Genomic DNA, 21,747 nt, shown 5'->3' with positions numbered 1-21,747 from the left:
ATGCTGTGCAGTCTCGACCACTCGGCCATCTAGCAGTAGCATCTGAAAACTCTTGTAACTTAGATTTTCTCTCGTGTGTAGATCAAGAGTTTTGCTCGAAAGACATCTCGTGTCTCAAATTTCTCGTAAATATAGTATCTCGTATGAAGAGGGGTCACAGTACTTATTTAAACCCTATTTAGAAAATATGTTATGACTATATGACTTAAGACTACTGTCTTTATATATAATGAAATGTAGTATATATATGTATATATCTGAATGTTTCAGATGAGGATTGATTATTCATATTATATGGATTCTTCAGGCTACTAATCTCATCTGGAGAATAGTAAAAATATGTAGGAATAAATATAAATATATAATGATAAGTAGTAAGACTGGACATCTAGATACAAAATAGGTTTAACGCTTCTAAAATTCATGCTAGAATTGTCTACCTTAATTGATAAAGTACTTAGTAAAATTCAGTTGTAAAACTTACAACTTACACTCTTCTGGAGGTTGAAGGATCAATTGGGCTGCACTCGGAATACAATTGCGAATCTTTTAGGACTTCTATTGAACATTCTACTCGGGTGGATTAAACAGTTTTCCTTCTGAAATTCCGTGCAGTTTCCCAGGTTTGGCAGAAAGATTCCTGAGTTCTGACAAAATACACCTGAAGGAGGTCGGAGGTTGCATCGACTGAAACGTTGAGAAAATAACACTCAAGATGGGAACAGTAGTCCAAAGACTGCAAATAACGCTTCTATATAAACTCATTTAATGCCGATTTAGAAAATAAGTTATGACTATATTTGAAGAGTTAAGACCACCATTTTAATAAACGGTTGTCCATTCACTTTTTAAAATTAAATTTGCCAGATTTTAATGACAATCATAGATTTTTATCAGTAAAATTGAAAAGAATGGCGCAGATTGTTGTTAGATAATTTGCCAAGCTCTCTTGAACTTCCGGTTAATTTACACTTGTGATAATAAATAAGGGATTCTCATAAAACTTCCAGTCGCAAAATTAAAATCAGAACAAGTAATAAAATTTTACACAGCAATGATTTAATTAGAGAAAAGGGGAGATTATCATTTCAGTATCTAACTTTTTTTGTTTGTTTGTTTATAAACCTTGGTAGCCATCTTGGTTCTTAATCATGACAAATACAATTTGTATTGCCAGACTTTGATGAAAATTTATTTGGCAATAGAGTGACAGCCTGCAACAAAATGTCCCCTCCAGATGTTTTATTGTTTTTGAAATGTAAAATTAATATTTGGAACAGTGTATTGTGATAGTTTTGCTGGAAATAGAGACTACATATTTAGAATTTTACAACCCCCATTTTTTTTTCATTATAAAATTATTTTTGATATAACAACCATTTAATCAGTGATGAGACGATTCCCAAATTTTTTTCCGATTCTGATACAATTACCGATTCTGTTCTTAATTTCTGATTCTGATACAATTACTGATTCTGATTCTTTTAAAATCTCGAAATATTTAGCTACAGAGTTGCTAATTTTCAGATTAGTGTAAAAAAACATGTACTATGGTGGAAATATATTTTCACAAACATTTGTGGATGGTGATCTATAGGTGCTAGTTTAACCGGTCAATCAATACATATTGATTGCTTAAAATTAGTTCTGCCAATTGTAAATTAGGTTTTAAACAAAAACAAATTAAAAAAACAAAAGAATTGTGTTTGGCATAGAAAAATAGGCAGAAAATTTCCGATTGTCGATTCTGATTAATCGTCCCAACATTACTTTTAAGTACTCTGGATCACAAATATGAAAATGCTGCAACATTTTTAAGTATCAAAATGTTAAGATATTTTCATTGTGTTAATCTATTATTTGCATTCTACTTACTGTTTTTATCTTGATTGTTATTTTAACAACGTTTCGGCCGATGTAGCTTCCGACCCTTTTCAAACTCGGGAATCTCTCTGGCAAACTCATAAAAGGGTTTAGTATCATTATATGTTCATTTTAATCTACAGAAAGTGACATGAAATTTATGCGAAGCTGTTCTATTTGGGAAATTAATTCTAGCTTTATGCGACCGGTATTCTTATAATCTCTCTCCCTCTGGTCCTGGATATGACCTTAAACTATATCCAGTGGTGAGGCCCCAGCTTGTGGGCTTTAGGGAGTGTGGAGCCACCCTTTAATTACCATTGCTCCCAGGTCCACTCTGACCCGGAGTGGTAGTACCTGTTAGAGTCCCAACTATGGGTTAAATAGAAACCAACGTGAAAACAACAAATATATTCTATAAAAAAAATTTTTCTTCAAAATCTTTGGATTCGACATTAAATAACCCGAAAAGGGTTGATATGCCGTAAAACAAAAACCAACCAACCAACCAACCAAACTCTCTCCCTCTCGCTCAGACACGTACTCTCTCTCTCTCTCTCTCTCTCTATATATATATATATATATATATATATATATATATATATATATATATATATATATATATATATATATTTCTCCATCTATCTATCTATCTATTTCTCTCTTTATATATATATATATGTGTGTGTGTGTGTGTGTGTGGTTGCAATCTCTTTTGATTTCAACGACATCTGTTGCAACCAGGTATAAATGATGTTTACCTCTGTTCAGCTTCCACCATCGTTTTTGAGTAGAACTCACAAACTCACAAAGATAGAAAACTGTCTTTCATGTCCATGTACATATTTCATCTCTAACATTCTGTCTTTTCTGTCTTGACATACTTGCTGTATTTTTCTTACTTGAATAAACACACACAGACACACACACACACACACTATATATATATATATATATAACAACAGCTAGATCTCTGGTATTCCAAGATTTTTTCTTCTGATTTCTTTTAGCATAATATTGTCTGCGAAAATGCAAAGATGTCTTTGAATTTGTCACATCTTATATTCCATAAGACACTCATATCTGCACGGAATTTTTTTTTCAGAATATTGTTCTCAGACGGGCAATTCTTCAACCCTCTTTTTTTTCTTTTGTTGTTGTTGCTGTTGTTGTTGTAGATTTTAGGTACAAATCCCGGTATAAAATATGTATTTCTGGTTATACTCAAGATTGTCTGCCCTTCTTTGCTTTCGTTACGACCGTGACAAGCAAAATATGGTCCGTTATGATTAATAATTGTCTTCCTATCGGGTAACGTGAAATCCTTCTCCTATGTTAAGAATGGTTAATTTCTAGCCTTGCAGCAAACATGTCTTCATAGCTCAGGCATTAACGTCAAAGGAAAAAGTAAATTGTAATGTAAATAGTTTTGGTTTCGATTCTCGGTGGTAGTGCACAAGTCATTTTTTTTTTTAATTTACTTAAATTACTTTAATTAGTTATTGGGTCCAATATAATATGATAAATACGAAATCGGCATTAATCCAAAATATCATATTTAAGCGTATTGTACGACCGGGCAATGCCGGCGGCCTGCTTGTGTTTATATAAATATAAACTAGAAAGATAATGTTTACTGAAATATTATAAACAAAATGGATTTTAGAACGATTAAATTAATAACAATAATTTCAAAATAGGTCTGACCTCTAGAGTCTAACGTAGTCTGATGTAGAAGTCACTTAAGGTGACGCGAATCTTAGAATGAGATGTGAGGAATGAGTTAGTTGGAGGAGTTAGGTTTTTGGAGCTGACAAGTTTGACGACCAGGAAGCGGGTCGAATCCAACAGACTAGAAATGTGAATAAGAACGGTGCTTATAACTTCAAGAAGAAAGGGACTAACGAAATAAAGATGTGTAAATATTATTTTATCGATGATTTTTGTAGGTTTTTTGTTTGTTTGTTTTCTTTTTAAGTAGAAGTTGAAGATCTTTATTCCAGGTCCGATAGTCCAAAGAGATTAACAAAGAACCGGCTGAATGGAACCCATCAGACGAGAAATTGTTGTCCCCTTCAATGTTTTGCAATCTGTATATGTTTCGTGAACAGTCTCTTAAATGTTATACACATGTTGAAATAACCACTAAACATATATAGTTACATATATACACAAAAGCCCAAATATATCTACTGACGTTTCAAACCCCTGTACATAACAGTATTTAAACTAAATTTTCAAAATCGTATTTGAAAAAAAAAAAAACATGAAAGACTCCTATACTACGCCGAATCAGGACAGATTGATTGCTATAAATTTTCTAATACATATTCTTTTTTCTCATTCTAGGATACGGTTCAACTATGTATTTGAAGAGCCCTTTAGAGGAACCTACGCTTGGATTACCATAGATGAACTCCTGCAGATTGGTTTACCAAAGAAATGGGCTTACCCCTTCTATCGAGCTGTGAACTGACTCAAAGACACTCCCATCTACCATCCAGCATAGGTTAGATATTGTCCCCGCGTACAATGTCCCATTCATGGACTGTGATCTTCATTATTTGTTGGGCTTGGGTTTCTTGCACAGACATCTTCACAAGAAACTTCACCACCCAACTAAACCATCTGACCATCAGCTTGAAGCATGGTTACATCTACATCGGGGCAGTCAATCGGTTATACCAGCTGGATTTGAACCTGAACTCTGTCCAACAAGAAGCAACCGGGCCAGAGAAGGATAATCCAAAATGCGGGATCCCCGTCAGTGAGGAAACGTGTGGGATGAGCTTATCTCTCACGAATAACTCGAATAAAGTCCTCCTACTTAACAAGAATGGAAAGTTGATATCATGTGGCAGCCTTTTCCAGGGCACTTGCCAAATCCGAAATGTTGACAACATTTCGATTTATCAGGAAATTCAACAACCGATGGCGGCAAACCGTCACAATGATTCCACGGTTGCATTTATCACTCGTCAAACGAACATACTCTACTTAGCCACTAGCTACACCGTCAGCGGACTCCTCAAGGACATTACCACATGGGACGTATCGAGCAAAGAATCATGGGAAAAGTTTGGCGAGATCCAGTATAACGAGAAATTTAAAAAGGACGTAGATCTGCAGTACATCACGGGATTCAGTGATCTTAAGTATAGCTACTTTTTGGCGGTCCATTCGTCAAAGAACAAGAATGAGTCCAAAATCATACAACTGTGCCAGTCGGATAAAGAACTCCAATCGTTTGTGGATGCGCCGCTAATCTGCCATGACAGGCACAGGAGTTATAATATACTGAAGGCAGCATCGGTTATTACGATCAGTTTTTCAAATTTCCACCACTTGTCGGATTTCCGACATCGGAACACAACGCTAATGATCGGGGTGTTCACAAATTCCTCGACCAAGCACTCAGCAATATGTGTATACAATATGGAAGCTGTCCGGGATCAGATATATCAAAACATCCGGACTTGTTATGATGGCCAAAAAGCACAGGTTGATTACCCCTATTTCCAAGGAGATTATTGCAGTCGACAAATGAAACAGGTAAGTTTCAATAAATATATATATATTATTTACTATAATAATTATTAAATACCTAGAGACACTAGTGTTTCATCTTTTCGGTGATCATCAGTGCATGGTGTCACGATTAGCATCAGTCGATAGATTCGAACCCGGAAACAGAAGTCATTATTGGCTTCATTAGCAAAAACCTAATCCATTCGGCTACCGTTAACTGCGAGATAATTTTGTTGAAATTTAAGCATTTATTTTTTTAAATGCTTTTTTAACGTCTGTTACAGTGATCTAATCATTATATGATGATCTGCACATAAGAGCTAAATTGACCGACTTTTTATTTCAACTGAAAAGGTTCAACGATACGAAACGAGTTTCTTAAAGGGGTTGATATAATTATTTACTATATATATATATATATATATATATATATATATATATATATATATATACACACACAAGATCAGATACTGAAATGATGAAAAATAAAATTGAAACATTTACAAAGTTTATTAAATCATTCATTATTTAAGCAAGGAATATAAAAAAGAGACAAGCATATATATATATATATATATATATATATATATATATATATATATATATATTGTGTGGGGGTGTACACAATTTCTGGGGCCCTGTCGGTGGGGCATTATAATACGCCGACTGCCCCCCCCCCTGTAGAGGGTAAAAGTCCCTCAATGGGGGTCCTGGATATGACCTTAAACTATATCCAGTGGTGAGGCCCCAGCTTGTGGGCTTTGGGGAGTGTGGGGCCACTCTTTAATTACCATTGCTCCCAGGTCCACTCTGACCCGGAGTGGTAATACCTGTTAGGGTCCCAACTATGGGTTAAATAGAAACCGACGTGAAAACAACAAATATATTCTATTAAAAAAAAAATTTCTTCAAAATCTTTGGATTCAGCATTAAATAGCCCGAAAAGGGTTGATATGCCGTAAAACAAAAACAACCAACCAACAATTTCTGGTTAAAAATATTTCATAATAAAACTAATCTATAAAGACAGTCTAGATATGTTGTAAAAAAAAAGGAACTTCTCATATTGACAACATAATCGTGTTAACTTAATGGAAGCAATCACTTTTAATTACAGGGAAAATAGCTATGAGAAATTTTTAAGCAGACTATGTCTCTTGAATTGCGTGCAATGAATAAAATATCTATATGCGAATTAACTCTGGAATAGAAACCAAGTCTCCCCCTTAAATAAGTAAAACTAACTAGCTTATAATAGACAATCGGTATTAATTCAAATATACTTAGGTTGTGTTATATAGACTTACTGTAATATGTAACCAAAAAAAAAAGTAATTAACAATTTAAGTTAATAAGGTGAAAGGCAAATAAACAATATGGTAGCTCTTCACACCATAAATAAATAAATAAATAAATAAAACAAGATGGCCGCCCCAAAATGTGAAATACATTTTATATATATACAGAATTAGCTTCTCACCTACAACTTAAATAAAAGCCCCCGCAGTTTTAAATCCCAATAACATACAATATATAATAGTTATCAGTTAAAAATAGAATATAATCGTTTTATATAAATTTTTATAGCTTATAACCAAATAAAAACATTATAAAATTTAAACCCATACGAAAACAATGATATGAACAGCTTTTCCTCATAAAAGAAATACTGTCGATGTTTCTTACCGACGAGTGGAGGGGGGGGGAAGAAAAGACGTTTAGCTTGCAACGAAAAATTACCTCGTTGCTTACTAGCAAACGTATTCTTGTAAATATAACGCGCTGTTAACAGTTGTCGTACCGGTCTGATAGATCTCTAACAACGACAAGAACAAACTACAACAACAACAAGCCTACAAAGGTGACTCTTTCTATAGTCTCAATCTCTCGTTCAGCGAGATTGAAACGAGACTGGAATGTCTATTTAAGCTATAAGGAATAGACATCCTATTTTCTTCATTAACAAACACCAGGCCGGGCCGTTCACAGCCATGAGTGTCTTTCCCTTCCCACCGAGCCACCCTCGGTAAGTCAATCAACCCAATTATCACAATACAGCCAAAAACAGTCAGCATTTTACAAATGTTGGCTCTTTTTATTTCAGATAACAGAATTCAACAGATCAAATACAGTTAAACAAATATGAGAAACAAACGAACAAAAAACAAGAACCATGCACAGAAAAATAAACTAAATGTATCAGAAGTCTTTGTCTAACGCAAAGCAACAAAACTTTTTGGCTAAAACGTCAAGCAGAGGTTCGCTAGTCACATGTTGAGTCAAGTAGAGTTCATTGTTCACAACACGAGATAAACGTCGACGTTCCCTATTCGCATGTCTTAAACGCTTCTCTCACTCCTCCCAGCGACTCTCCTTTCATAATGTTTCGGGCACACCCAATTTGCATATACCACACGAAACTGCTCGAGATCTACGCGTGACCGGAAGCTTTAAAAAACAACAGCCGCCATCTTGGGTCTCTTTTTCTTCTTTTTCTGTCTTTCATCCTGCTGCCGAGACAGATTCTCGCCCGTTTCTTAGGTAGGTTCTTTCTATGCCTATCACACTAAATAATTAATTTAGTCTTATTATAAAAGCACACTCCACAGAAAGAGGTTTCTTTACACATATAGAACCTAATCCCGAACATACGCTATCGATTTTTCAAAACATCCCCTATACATATTTTTTTTTTTTTTTTTACAAAATATATTTATTTTATCTTTCTTGGACCGAAGAAGGTTTGCAGTCAATAATTGCTGCGTTTCTTCCAATAAATCATTACGCATCTAAATGATTTTAACATACAAACAGCATCTTTTTGCGGAAGCAGTTGCTTGGCGACGAGCGGGGATGATGTACAGTTTTGTTTTGACTTCAAGCGTCGGCATTAAAATCTATTTGGTCAAACAGTTAAATACAAAAGAAAAACATATTCTCCAATGAGTGTTATGAAATTATAAACCTTATTTGTTTGCTTTTGTTTTTTTTGTTTTTTTTTTTTTGTATTTTGTTTTTTTTTTGTATTTGCATAAAGACGCTTGATATTTGCTTTTAAGAAGGAATAAAAAATAAAAAGGAATGCTCGAGTTCTGATTTCCCATTTTGTATATTGGTTACTTTCTTGGAGATTTCTTTTGTCTTTGGCGATTTCCAGAAAATCTGAAGAGGCGGGAAGAGAGACGGTAAAGATAAACTGTGAAGTTGGTTTAAAAGGAAAGAAAAATAAAAAGAAAGAAAGTGTTCTTTCTTTTTTACAAAATATAATTTCTTGAATTGTTTGAAATAAAGAAACGGTTTCACAGAAAAAGAAGGAAAGAAAGAAATAGTTTTACAGAAAAAGAAAGAAAGAAATAGTTTCACAGAAAAGGAAAGAAAGAATTTTGCAGAAAAAGAAGGAAAGAAAGAAATAGTTTTACAGAAAAAGAAAGAAAGAAATAGTTTCACAGAAAAGGAAAGAAAGAATTTTGCAGAAAAAGAAGGAAAGAAAGAAATAGTTTTACAGAAAAAGAAAGAAAGAAATAGTTTCACAGAAAAGGAAAGAAAGAATTTTGCAGAAAAAGAAGGAAAGAAAGAAATAGCTTCACAAAAAGAAAGAAAGAAATAGTTTCGCAGAAAAAGAAAGAAAGAATTTCACAGAAAAAGAAAGAAAGAAATGATTTTACAGAAAAGGAAGAAAGAAATGATTTGGAAGAAAAAGAAGGAAATAAATGATTTCACAGACAAAGAAAGAAAGAAAACTGGTTTCACAGAAAAAGAAAGAAAAATGGTTTCACAGAAAGAAAGAAATCATTGGCAATTTTTTTTTTTTTTTTTTTTACTTTTAAGTAATATCGATTTTTGATTTTGTTTTTCTTTTAGTTCCTTACTGTAACGTGGGCAGCGTCGCAGGAACTAACAAATAAAAATAAATAAAAATCCGAGTTGGCATTTTCTCTGTTTTTTAACAAAGTCGTTTATTACCGTGTTTCTTTCTCCCCGTCTCGACGCCAGCTTAAAAGTCTCTCGCTACCACATGTCCATTTCACCTGACGGCGTTTCTCTTTCTTCTGACCGCACGTTAGCCTCAGCCAGCCCATTCTCGCCTTAACTTTACACGTTCATCTCCTTCGGTGCCGACTTTGTTTCTACCGACCACGTGGTGTCATTTTTTTCTTTTTCTTCAAACGCAAGCCCGAGTACACTTGCCAATTTGCATACGCGTTCAAACGCTGCTCCTGCTGTTAATACAATCGCTTGCCATCCATCGTCTGCTGCTGATGATATTTTCATACGCGCTCATGTGCTCTGTTACATTACAACAAGTTGCTTCATACCTTGTCCGGCGTGATTTCCATGAAAATAAATATTTCCATATTAATGAATTATTATTTATTTATTGCTGCTATTGTTGTACCTATTTACAATGCCTCCCCACGGGACAGAGTTAGACACCAGGGTCGTTTTTTAACGTAGAGAAAAGGTACAAAAATAAAAATTGTCTCAGTCGTGAAGGATTTCTCCTCAACCGAAAGAGAACAAGAAATGGAAGTGCAGCATCTGAAGGTCAGATACTACACTTTGATCTTGACCAAAAGGCCAATTGTTGTAGTTAAACAAATCTCTCTTCTGTATAGAGCTCACTAAGATCGTGCCTCTGTAAGGACAAACGCTATTTTATTTTTGTCCTTCCGTTCTCATCAAAGGATTTTTTCACTACAATCGCATGTACTAATTCAAAACAAAATATAAAATTTAACCAACTTTCCATACAAAGCTCTTAATGACTTAGTGGCTGCGTTTTGAACGAAAGTATTGTGTAGTCTGTCAAGGAGGCGGATTATTTCGTCAAATATTTTAAGTTTTTGATATTTTAAAATTGTACGCTGCAAGATTTGTATTAGAAATCGCCATGAAAATAGAAACAAAGTGATATTAACGTAAAGAATTTCTCTGGCAAAATTTAGATGGAATCGAAATGTCACACTTGATGGACTAAAACGGCCACAGATTTGAATTGATCTCTGGACGCTTAAGTGCTTTGAAACAATTCCAGAAAAAATATTTCGGAATATTCTACACGCTTCAATATTCGTGGAAATCCCAAGAAAATAGATTTAATCTTTTCTCGTTATATTTTATACATTTAATTCGCCTTCCGTAAACATATTTTTACGTATTTTCTTTTTATATATATATATATATATATATATATATATATATATATATATAGTAATATATAAAATATATATGCCGATTAAGCCATATATATATATATATATATATATATATATATATATATATATATATATATAAATTTCTTTGGTACCCCCCCTTAAAATATAACTTGACTGAACAAAAAGTCTTGAAAACTAAAACCAAAAAAAAAAAACGTGTACTTACACCTAACAATTTACAGTTAAAAAAAAGAGTAAAACTTTCCTCTTTTCTTGAACAAAAAAGAAAAAAAAAATTTGTTGATAAATATTTTGCAAAAAAAGTAAATAAATAAAAGAAATTTCAGTCCTTTAAAGGTAGGTTTTTGTTATTTTTGATTATTTGCGTTTGTATTTTTTCCCCGGTTTGTTTTTCTTCGTCTGTTACAACGCTCGGTTGAAACCGATGATTGCCGGTCTCATCCGATCCATGATTGACGGGAATTCCCGAGAATCCGGGTTAAATTATGTAAGAGTACCCATTTATTTAATTGCAAATAATTTAAAAAAAAAAGTCAATATGCCGTAACCAATCGTCTCTTAGTATTTTTTCATTATCCCTCCAAGGATTCTTTCATTAAGATTGTATCTGAGGACGAGCTGCTCAGAACACCTTTTCCTGCCTTGACAAGGTACAAAATCGTCTTCGAAATCTAGTGTATTATGTTCTTTTCTTCTAACAACAAGAGATATTGCGAGTCTATCTCTGCTTTATGGTTAGTTTCATAGCAGGTCCTCAGCTAAGCTTCAATCTATGATCCCATGTCCTCTGTAAAACATTCATGGCAAACACTCGCCTACTAAAAACCACTGCTAGCAATTTCCCTTATTCTCTATCTGTACCTAAAAGTGAACAAAAATTCCATGAGCAAAGCTTTTTTTTCCAGAGCTGCTGGTCTATGGAACACAATACCGCGGAGCTGTTTCCTAGATGACTGTAACATGGTCGTTTTCAAGTCCAACGTAAACAAATTCTTGTTAAAGCGTCCTCGTAAATAATCAATTTTTACCAAATTTCCAACATTAACATTTATCACAATGTTCGCACAAGTAACCCTTATCTTCGAGTGGCCTCTGTGCCTTGATAAGTGGTGAATCCCCTTGCAATATATATATATATATATATATATATATATATATATATATATATATATATATATATATATATGTGTGTGTGTGTGTGTGTGTGTGTGTGTGTGAGAGAGAGAGAATTACATTTTTAAAAAATGATCGATTGGGTTACTCACTGAGCTCGGGTCCAATTGCTTTAATCAGTTAAATATGAGTTTGCAAAACCAGTTAAACACACAAAAATAAAGAAACTCCCCAAATTTTCTCTTCACTATTTTCTTTTCTTTTTCACTACAGCTACGGATTAAATAATATTACTACTGTTGGTGATATTCCCTTTTGTTTATCTGTTTTGTTTCTCTAATCTGCATAAAGTTCTCGTAATTTGTTGGCTGCACGGAATTTCGAATGAACCCTTTTATTTAATTCACAGGGGTAGCATGTTCTCGTCCTGTCAGCCATAACTGGGTAGAAGTCCTAAGTAATTAAAAATTGTAATGTTAGTATCGCCCAAGTTTGAGAGAAAGATTCCTGAGTCCGACAAATCTGAAGAAGGTTGGAGGTTACATCAAGCAAAACGTTGTGAAAATAACACTCAAGATGAGAAGAATACTCTGAAAATTCGAATGATACAAATAATCAATTCTTATTTCTAAAATTCGGAAACGTAAGATAAGAATAGTAGTCTGAATAATCCAAGTGGTCTAAAAAAATGTTGAAACGAAATGGTCTTATAGTCTGTATAAATAGACTTAGACTATTCCAAGAACAGCGTCGACGACACCACTTTTGCCCAACCCGAATCATTAAGAACCGACGATAATCCTTCTTTTGTGGTGCAATAACAGTTAGACTTTTGGAATGTACTTTCTCTCCAAACATTAGAAAGGGAAGTTCTGTTATTTCCAAATATTTAAAGTCTTACATTTTTTTCATCTACTCAAACAATTTTTTATTTCGTTTTTTTGGTTTTTCTTTGGTTTTGGGTTTTGTTTTTTTTTTTTCGAAACGGCTGGTCTTTTCAGGTCAGAAATGCTTGATGGGTTTGAAGTTTGAAGTCTTCAAGAATTATAGATTTTTCTTTTTAATTCTTTGACAGATCCTATTCGCTTGGAAACAAACAAAGTCTGGGTTTCTTTGGCATGAAACAGGCGTGTCTAGTTTCCTTGATCGTAAACAACCAACTGGTCGGGTTTACTAGGATTAATAATGTCTGGCTTGCTAGCCAGGTTCATTTTATTACGAAAATGATCATTTATCAAGGTCAGATTCTACTCGAGGATAAGGGTTAACGAGTTGAAATGATTGCCAGAACTAAGTTCAAATACTTGTAGAAACGGTTCTTGATAAGAATCTGGTGACGTTTCATATGAAGACGACAGAGTTGTAATCTGTAAGGAAGTAGTCCCATGGCGATGTGTTTCACAGACGAAGAAGTTCTGTTTGTAGAATTTCTCCAGCCAAGGCTGAACCTAACAAGATTCGAAACCAGGTATTTATATATTAACTGTGGACCCACAACCCCGAGCATAGCTTGAGATTAACACAATAGAAAATAAGAAAAGTATTATTTTATGCTGAAGATTGTGTAACAAAATTATCACGCTAGTTTTTGGATTATTAGATTACTAGGGGGGGTACCCGGCGTTGCCCGAGTGTTTGTTTCCGGGACGGGGGGGGAGTTTTAAAAAATGTTATGGTAGGTAAGTAGGAAGGATCAAACCCGGAGTCATGAGTAAAAGTAGGAAAATAAAGTGTGAAAAAACAAAAAAAAAACATCTGCAACGTTAACAGTTCGGCCACCAAGAAAAGTCCATTCCAGTTGTTTAGGAAAAAAAAAAAAAAAAAAAAAACGACTACGGTAGGTCGGCGCGAACGGGAAAATATAATGTGAATTGTCCAGCACGCTAACCGCTACGCCACAGAGCACTGCAGCTTAGTTTAGTGATTTTAAATAACTTGACATGAAAGAACTACGAAGCCAAACCGGTGTTCTCTTCTCAACTGTTCCTTGTGAACGATCCCCAAACGGTGTTAAGTGGTGGCAGGGGGAGGAGGAATTTATTAGAGAGAAAATATTTTACCACTTCCATTGATCTTAACCGATTTTGGCCGTGACTTCTCAGCAGAAAAAGTATAGAAATCTAAGATTATCGAGGAATTTGAGAAATAATAAGCCTATAACACACCTCAAATATTGTTCTGCCGTTTGTGCATATTATATTTGCATGAAATATCTTGATTTTTAATCCTATTAAGGTCAAAATCCGACGGGAAAAAATGAGTTCATTTTATTTATATAGATAGAAGATAGATAGAAGAATAGATAGAAGAAGACGAAGATGAAGATAGAATAGAAGATAGAAGATAGATAGATAGATAGATAGATAGATAGAAAGAAGATAGAAGAAGATAGATAGATAGATAGATAGATAGAAGATAGAGAAGAGAAGAAGAGAAGAGAAGATTAATTGAATCAAATTGTTATAAAATCATAACTTATTAGCAGACAATCCGGCGTTGCCCGGTCGTAAGATACGCTTAAATATGATATTTTAATTTATGCAGATTACATATTTATTGTTATAGAGACAATTCTCTATCGATTATTATATTGAACCTAATATATAGTAGTGATAACAAAACTATATATATATATATATATATATATATATATATATATAATATATATAAAAGTTAACGTGTCTGTGTGTTCATTTCCCTATGCAATAACTCTGTCAATTTTTAGTATACAGACTGGAAATTTGATATACATGGTACTGAGATTTGGGAAAATCTTTGTAATTGGTTTTCGGCCAGAAATTTGGCAATAAGGGGTCAAAGTTCAACGATTTAACCTTTGAGATCTTTACCAAACTCCTCCAACAATTTGGGGTCTAAACACTTGAAATTTTATATGTAGATTACTTGGACATGGATCTAATTTAATAAATTGATTTGAGACCCAAAACTAAATGTAAATGGGTCATAGTAGGGGTCAAAGTTAAAAAAAATTTGATCTCTGCGGTCTCTACCAAATTACTCAGACAATTTCTGGTCTAAACATTAGAAATTTTACATAAAGGGTATTCAGAGATAGGGCAAACTTTTTAATCGGTTTGGGTCGAAAATTTTTAGTTACCAATATATAAATGCATGTATGTTTGCATGTCTGCCTAAAACTTTCGACAGAGGCGACGGATTTTTACAAGATCAGTATCCTTTTCACCTTCAACTGGGTACGTTTCTGCAGGGGCTCGCTTTTTTCGTCGATACTTTCGAAAGTCATCCTCTCCTTTCGATTGTCTAGCCTTAATTTAAACCTACGTCACTTCCGATTTGGGCGGTGGTCCTAACAGAAAAGATGTCAGGTGTTTTCCCTGTTTTTTTCCTCATTTGTGGTACGGGTTCGAGCCTGCCTTCCTACTACCACTTTTTTTTTTTTTGCTTAACACACACCTCCAAACACTTGGGCACCGCCGGGCTTAAATGCTAGTATATATATGACTTGGGTGCCGTCATCTAGAATCGAAACCGAAACATACACATACAACTCTCCACCCTCATTCCTTAGCCTCTAAGCCATACCCACATGCATAAATTCACCTGCGTCCGATCTGCAAAGATAAGATTCAAACAGGCACACACACACACACACACACACACACACACACACACATATATATATATATATATATATATATATATATATATATATATAAAATTGAATCCGTTTTAAATATTTAAAATAGATTTTCGAATTAAAATCTATTTGAAAATTTTTGAAATTAAAATGCATTTTCCAAGATTGCTGGAAAATGGTTAGATCATTCTACCGCTCTAGTAGATATCTCACTGTCGATGCAATTCTCTACCTTCTTTAAAGTCAAGTATGTCCTAGGATGGAGTACTGTTTCCACATCTGGGGAGGAGCTGCTCAGAGCTTCCTTTCCTAGCTTGACATGGTACAAAACTGATTTGGGCATCTAGTGGGCGATGTTCTTTCGTAGGTTAATTAATAACCTTTGTAAGTTAATTTTGAAGTGAATAAAGAAAACGCCCCTTTCTTCCTTTAATAACTTCATACTGGAAGTTATATAGATGACAAGTTGACAAAAGAAAACAAATTAATTAACATTTAACGTTTCTTAACCTATTACACACAGACGTAGGAACGACACGTCTTGTTTATTCACATTTTTACAAATGAAAAGACACATCACACACGTGTTTATATATACAGTTAAAAAGTAGATAACTCCAAGATACCCAATGCTAAAAACGCACGTCATCACAAAACAGACTAGGGGAGCAACTCTAAGTTGCTTACATCACTGAAGAACATTGCGAATGCTGGTGACTATGTAGAAAAATGATTTCCAGAGCACAAAATGTTGCTAGTTTTAATGGTACCGTTCGCGCTTTCATAGCTCTTCAACATTTTGTTAGTTAAAAGTTGTGAGTTTTAAGTGACAAATTTGGTAAATGATTCACTTTTTTGTTTTTGCTTTGTTTATTGTTTTAGGTAATATATATAGATATATATATATATATATATATATATATGATGATTGCAACGTCTCTTGTCAGACGAGTGCCACTCCCTCAGACATTTAAAATCCATGAGCCCAAATGTCTGAGGGAGTACTATACAAATATGATGTTACAGAGTCTTAGCTTTGTACGACAGCTAAGTCTCTCTCTCAGTTCAAAATGTTGAGATCCAGCAACAAGCAAGAGCAAGATAGCCAGCAACAAATTGAACTGCAGACCAGCTTAATGCGGGTACTGGTCTTCCGCTTTATGGTTTTTTAAATCAGAGATTTGCTTCTCCTAGAAAGGTTGCCTTCACCACGGCTTACGGGAGCCCTCCCCACCCCAATACACATATACACACACACAAATATACACGGTGCTAGTTGGCCGTTGACCCAGAAAAAGAGTTCATTCGCCCTTTGGAAGGTCTTGTTTTTAATCCTTCAGGGAGACTAGCCGCCCTCCTCACCAAACAAGTCCGGTGGGGGAACCAGTTTAGTCGCCGGTGACCCGACCATGAGGTAGGTAGTACTGGGTTACATGGTACCAGTAGCATATGACATGACCTGATATATATAATGTTCAAACACTGTAGATACCAGCGTCCTTATGAATGATAGCAAATCCTTAGTGTCGGAAAGACTCACTCAAAAAGAGAAAATATCTTATAAAGATAAGGAAGCGGTAATATAATAATGAACTCAGCACCGTAAGTTTAATTTTCCCATAATGCTTTGTAGTTCTTAGATAAAAAGAAAACAAGAAGCAACGCACATCCTCGAAGTTTTTTCCAACTAAACTATCTTTCTTCAAAATTGATTACGGTTCACATTTACTTGCGTCCTCCCCGCGGGGGTAAAGTTAGACACAAGGTCGTTTTTTTTTAATGTGAGGGGAAATTCAGCTCCCCAAAAGGGGGCACTCGGGATTGGAACAAAATAAAAGTTGTATTAATGTAGAAATATTTCTCTTTCACTGGCCGAATACAAAAGAAGATGAAACGTAATATTGAAATAGATATTACACTTTGTGGAATTCATTGTTGAACAATGATTTTTTTTTCTTGTATATTGAAGTATCTGTTTGTTATAATACCAAATTAGAATCAATTTTTATGTATCTTTACAGAGATTAAAATCAAAATATACATACTTTTAAACCTAATCTCTAGAATCCTTATTTGGAATAAGTTTTGTATCCTTATATAGTTTTCTATCTTCCATTAAACATTTTTTTTTAATTTTCCTTCTTTGAAGATTGTAACGCTGTGTAAGGGGCAGCCAAACTAGCTGGCAACATTCCCCTGCTTTTTATTGAAACCAACCAAGAGTTCTTTTTAGTATCCTCGTTGTTCCCTTAAGTGCAATTGTCTGGATCTCTTTTGCACTTGGTTCACCAGGAATATTAGTTAGGTAGGACTTCAGGTTCTACTTCATAAGCCCTGTGGCACCTATAAAAACCAGATTGCACACTGACATGAACATTCTCATGACAATTTCCTTAACCTTACTACTACTATACTGGCTCATAACAAATTGAACGCCAGTGTTTTGTTTCTGATAGGGCCAATGGGATCTCTCTATCCTGTTCCTATTTACAATGCCTCCCCACGGGACAGAGTTAGACACCAGGGTCGTTTTTTAACGTGGAGAAAAGGAACAAAAATAAAAATTGTCTCAGTCGTGAATGATTTCTCCTCCACTGACAGAGAACAAGAAATTGAAGTGCAGCATCTGAAGAACAGATAATACACTTTGATCTTGTCCCGAAGACCAAGTTCTTTGATTTTTAAACAGAGCCTTTCTTTTCTAGATATATTGCCTTCGGTATGGCTGAGGATCTCCATCTACCCATCCCCTCTTTATAGTAACTCTCCAGAATATCAGAAGGAGAGTAACACGTCCTGCACTTTGCCCAAGAGTGACCTGAAATTGTGCAAGTCAGGGGTATGCGACTGAGATATTATACATACCCGTTCACCTGAATACAAACAGCACCTATATTCCCAAATGGTCACTCATCTGACATTGTCCAGGCTCAATGTTGCCTAATTTTGGGGAACTAATTTGTCAATGTGATTATGTCATATATCATTATATCTTAATTTAAATCTTGATAAATAGAATATAAAAGTTGTGCAAGGAATTCATTTTCCTTGTGCTGGGACAGGTATTCCTCTAATATCTCTACTATTATATAAAAGGAACTGTATGTGTGTGGTGTGTGTGTGTGTGAGAGAGAGAGATTGTTCCTTATGTACTCGGAAACAGCTGGGCCGATTTTTTTTTTATTTCACAAGAAGATACTTAATGTGTTTGAGAGTATTCTTACGTAGGTATTGTCTCAGAACACATATGATACGTATTGAAAACTGATAATCAAAAAAATAGGATTAAAGAAGGAGATCTGATTTCGGCCAAAGTTAACATTTTTATACAACCTAACATCGCAAGTGCATTTAAGAAGTTTTATCACCACACAAGCAGAAAGGCCCGGCCTATAAAATCAATTGTAGATTCGTTTATAAGACAGGGACGCATTCACAATGAATGTTTCTTTTTAGAGCACATTTGAACCATGATACATGACTTTTGTATGTTTAACTTTAATTCAATGATTATGTAAAAATAATTTCATAAAATCAACAGTTGGTTCTTTGTTAAGACAGGGGCGCGTTCGAAATGAATGTTTCTGTTCAGAACATAATTGAACCATAACTTTTGCATTTAAAATTTTAAATGAAGCCATAATTTACTGATAAGTTTATAAAATCAACAATAGATTCTTTACAGTGCAATATAGACTGCAATGTATTGTGGATTAAGTCACTGTGTGAAGGCATGTGAAGCTTCCTCCTGGTACACTATGGGAGAGGGTCCCTAACTACAACAGGCAATCAATCGATTTGATTAAAATTGGACGATTTCACAGATTTTGATTACAATAAATGTATGGGAGAGTGAGACATTTGTTTATTCTCATTCAATCCCGGACAACAGCGGGTCTCCCTGCTAGTCTGTATATTATTAAAGTTTTTAAATTTGGAAATCATTTTCTAAAAGCTGTCTAACACATGCCAGCATTTAAAATAGACGTTGAAAACTAATGATGACGATGATGATGATGATGATTAAAGAATAGCTAAGAGTGATTGGGCGTAGATGTAGAACAATCGAGTTTTAGTTGGCAGGAAGCAGACCAAGGAAAATGTGGGAGGAAATAATAAAGGTTAATTTGAGAGAAAAGGGGGATAAATGAAGACTTGTTGCTAGTTTGCAAATCAAGTTCTTAAAGCTGTCCAACATACTTAAAAAGGATGTTAAAACGAACATCATGATGATGATAAAAAACGGATGAGATTGCTTAGGTTAATAGAGGCAGAGTAGTTGAGATAGCAGGGTCAGTTGGTAAGAGAAAAAACATGGGAGGAAGTGATTAACGTGGATTTCAAAGAAGGGTGTATAAAAAAAGACCTGGTCAGAGATAAGTTAGTTTTTAAGTAAATTTCTAAAAGTTATCCAACAAATTCCAGCATTTAAACATATATTACACTAGTCGTCGTGGTGGTGGTGCTGCTACTTGTGGTGGTGGTGGTGGTGGTGGTGGTGATGGTTACCTATTCTCCAATGTTAGACACAAGGTTAACTGAAGCTTTGAGCAGTAAGCTAATCCTGTCTCAAAAAGAGAGATAACCCCTTGGAGGCTGTTCCTTGTAGGACTGAAGAGAATCATACCTCTGTATATATATATATATATATATATATATATATATATATATATATATATATGAAAATTAAATAAGATACGTGTTACATTGAACACTTTATAGCCAAATAGCTGCAACGCGAATTTTTTTAACCTTTATAAAATAAACGAATGTATTTCAAATTTCACTCAACACCTTTTAATGGATAACCTACCCAGATTTATATATATATATATATGGAGAGAGAGAGAGACAGACAGACATATAGACAGAGAGAGAGAGAGAGCATAGTGTGATAATTAGATTAATAAAGAAGACCACACCTGGGATGGTGCATCTAATACTAATCTTTTACTTTTCGACACGGTTCAAAAAAAGAATATCAAATTTAATAGGTCTCCCACTATCAACCAAGCTCCAACCTTTCTCCCCTGCCCACAGTGTTGCATCCCTGTGTCTGTTTTACAAGTACTGAAGTGTGCTCTGGTGAACTCATGGCATTTGTTGTACATACTCTTGACTAACCCCACAAGCAGCAAAATCCCACCCTTTCACCAGAAAGCATTCTATTCTAATAGTTTCTTCCCTCTGGCGGCTAGACTTTGGAAATCCCTCCCTGTTTCCTGCTTCCTGGCTGTTTTAACTTGCAAAAGTTTAAACGTAAAGTGAACCTCACATAGTTCCCAGTAGACATGGTCCCAAACCCATCTAGCAGCAAAATCTGTTGACGTCCCTAGATGTTGGAAAGCTTTCTACTCTGATGTTTTTTTTTTGTTTTTTTTTCCTCGGATTACTTGACTTTGGAATTCCCTTCCTGTTTCTTGCTTCCCTGACTGTACTTACATGCAGAAGTTTAAATGTAATGTAAACAGACATCTCGCTGCTCAACTTCCCACAGTCCTCTGTTTGATACAATCCCAAATATTAGCTCCTTATGTTCCAAATGGCAATATGCCTTGTTCGGGGATAAAAAGAGTAAAGAAAAAAAAGGAAAGGGTTGCGGTCACCAGTATTAATGCATAAATTATCTTTGGAATTTGGTGAATATGCGCAATTCTTTCTAGCACATGATCTGCCGCCATTAATGTATCGGACGAATCGGTTGTAATGCCTTATTGATTATCTTTCTCTCTGTTCGCCTGAAAATACTTTTTGCAAAACTGTCTATTACTAAACGAACATTAATTTATACTTTATATTATACTAGCAGGACTAGACTGCGTTACTCGGGCCATAACAAAACTAAATAGATGTAGTGTTAAGTTTTTATCCCTCTTCAGAAGAGAAATTCTTTTATTCATGTGAGGAATGAAAAAAATTAAATTCAGCAGGCCTTCAGTGCTTGAAATAGTCGAACAAAATTAAGAAGGCCTCCAGAGCCCTACTAAAGCTAAGTTTCTCCTACCACCTTTCTTTGTAGAGGAATGACAATAGTCAAGAAACGCTAAATTAAACCTGAAGTTAGCGTCTTTCAACATGAAAAATAAAAAATGCTGCCTGATCTCAAAGTTGTTTCAATGTGATTCCTGAGTGATGTGCTGACTTCAATGTTTGTTTGGAGTTTTTGAACATGATACCAGTTCAACCAGTAAGCCATTCTTGATTTGATCCAAAAGCGACATGTTATACAAATTTGGAAGAACCAGAAAGCCATTCTTGATTTGATCCAAAAGCGACATGTTATACAAATTTGGAAGAACCAGTAAGCCATTCTTGATTTGATCCAAAAGCGACATGTTATATAAAATTTGGAAGAACCAGTAAGCCATTCTTGATTTGATCGAAAGCGACATGTTATACAAATTTGGAAGAACCAGTAAGCCATTCTTGATTTGATCCAAAAGCGAC

At 34.7% G+C, this 21,747-nt stretch overlaps 1 protein-coding gene across 4 annotated transcripts in view; it reads left to right on the top strand.

Annotated features, from left to right (window-relative positions):
- Positions 1-21,747, top strand: part of LOC145249693 (plexin-B-like) — a 575,535-nt gene that overhangs the window by 292,959 nt on the left and 260,829 nt on the right. For all 4 annotated transcript variants that reach the window (XM_080111499.1, XM_080111497.1, XM_080111498.1 and 1 more), the window contains exon 4: positions 4,213-5,415. In XM_080111499.1, coding sequence (XP_079967625.1) covers positions 4,396-5,415 — 1,020 coding nt within the window. In that variant the 5' untranslated portion in view covers positions 4,213-4,395. The remainder of the gene's footprint in view (positions 1-4,212; positions 5,416-21,747) is intronic.

Source organism: Euprymna scolopes, chromosome 28 (genome assembly GCF_053919585.1).
Source record: "Euprymna scolopes isolate OS-2025 chromosome 28, ASM5391958v1, whole genome shotgun sequence".
NCBI lineage: Eukaryota > Metazoa > Mollusca > Cephalopoda > Sepiida > Sepiolidae > Euprymna > Euprymna scolopes.
The sequence above is the reverse complement of the archived record's forward strand: the minus strand, read 5'-3'. Positions and strand labels throughout refer to the sequence as shown.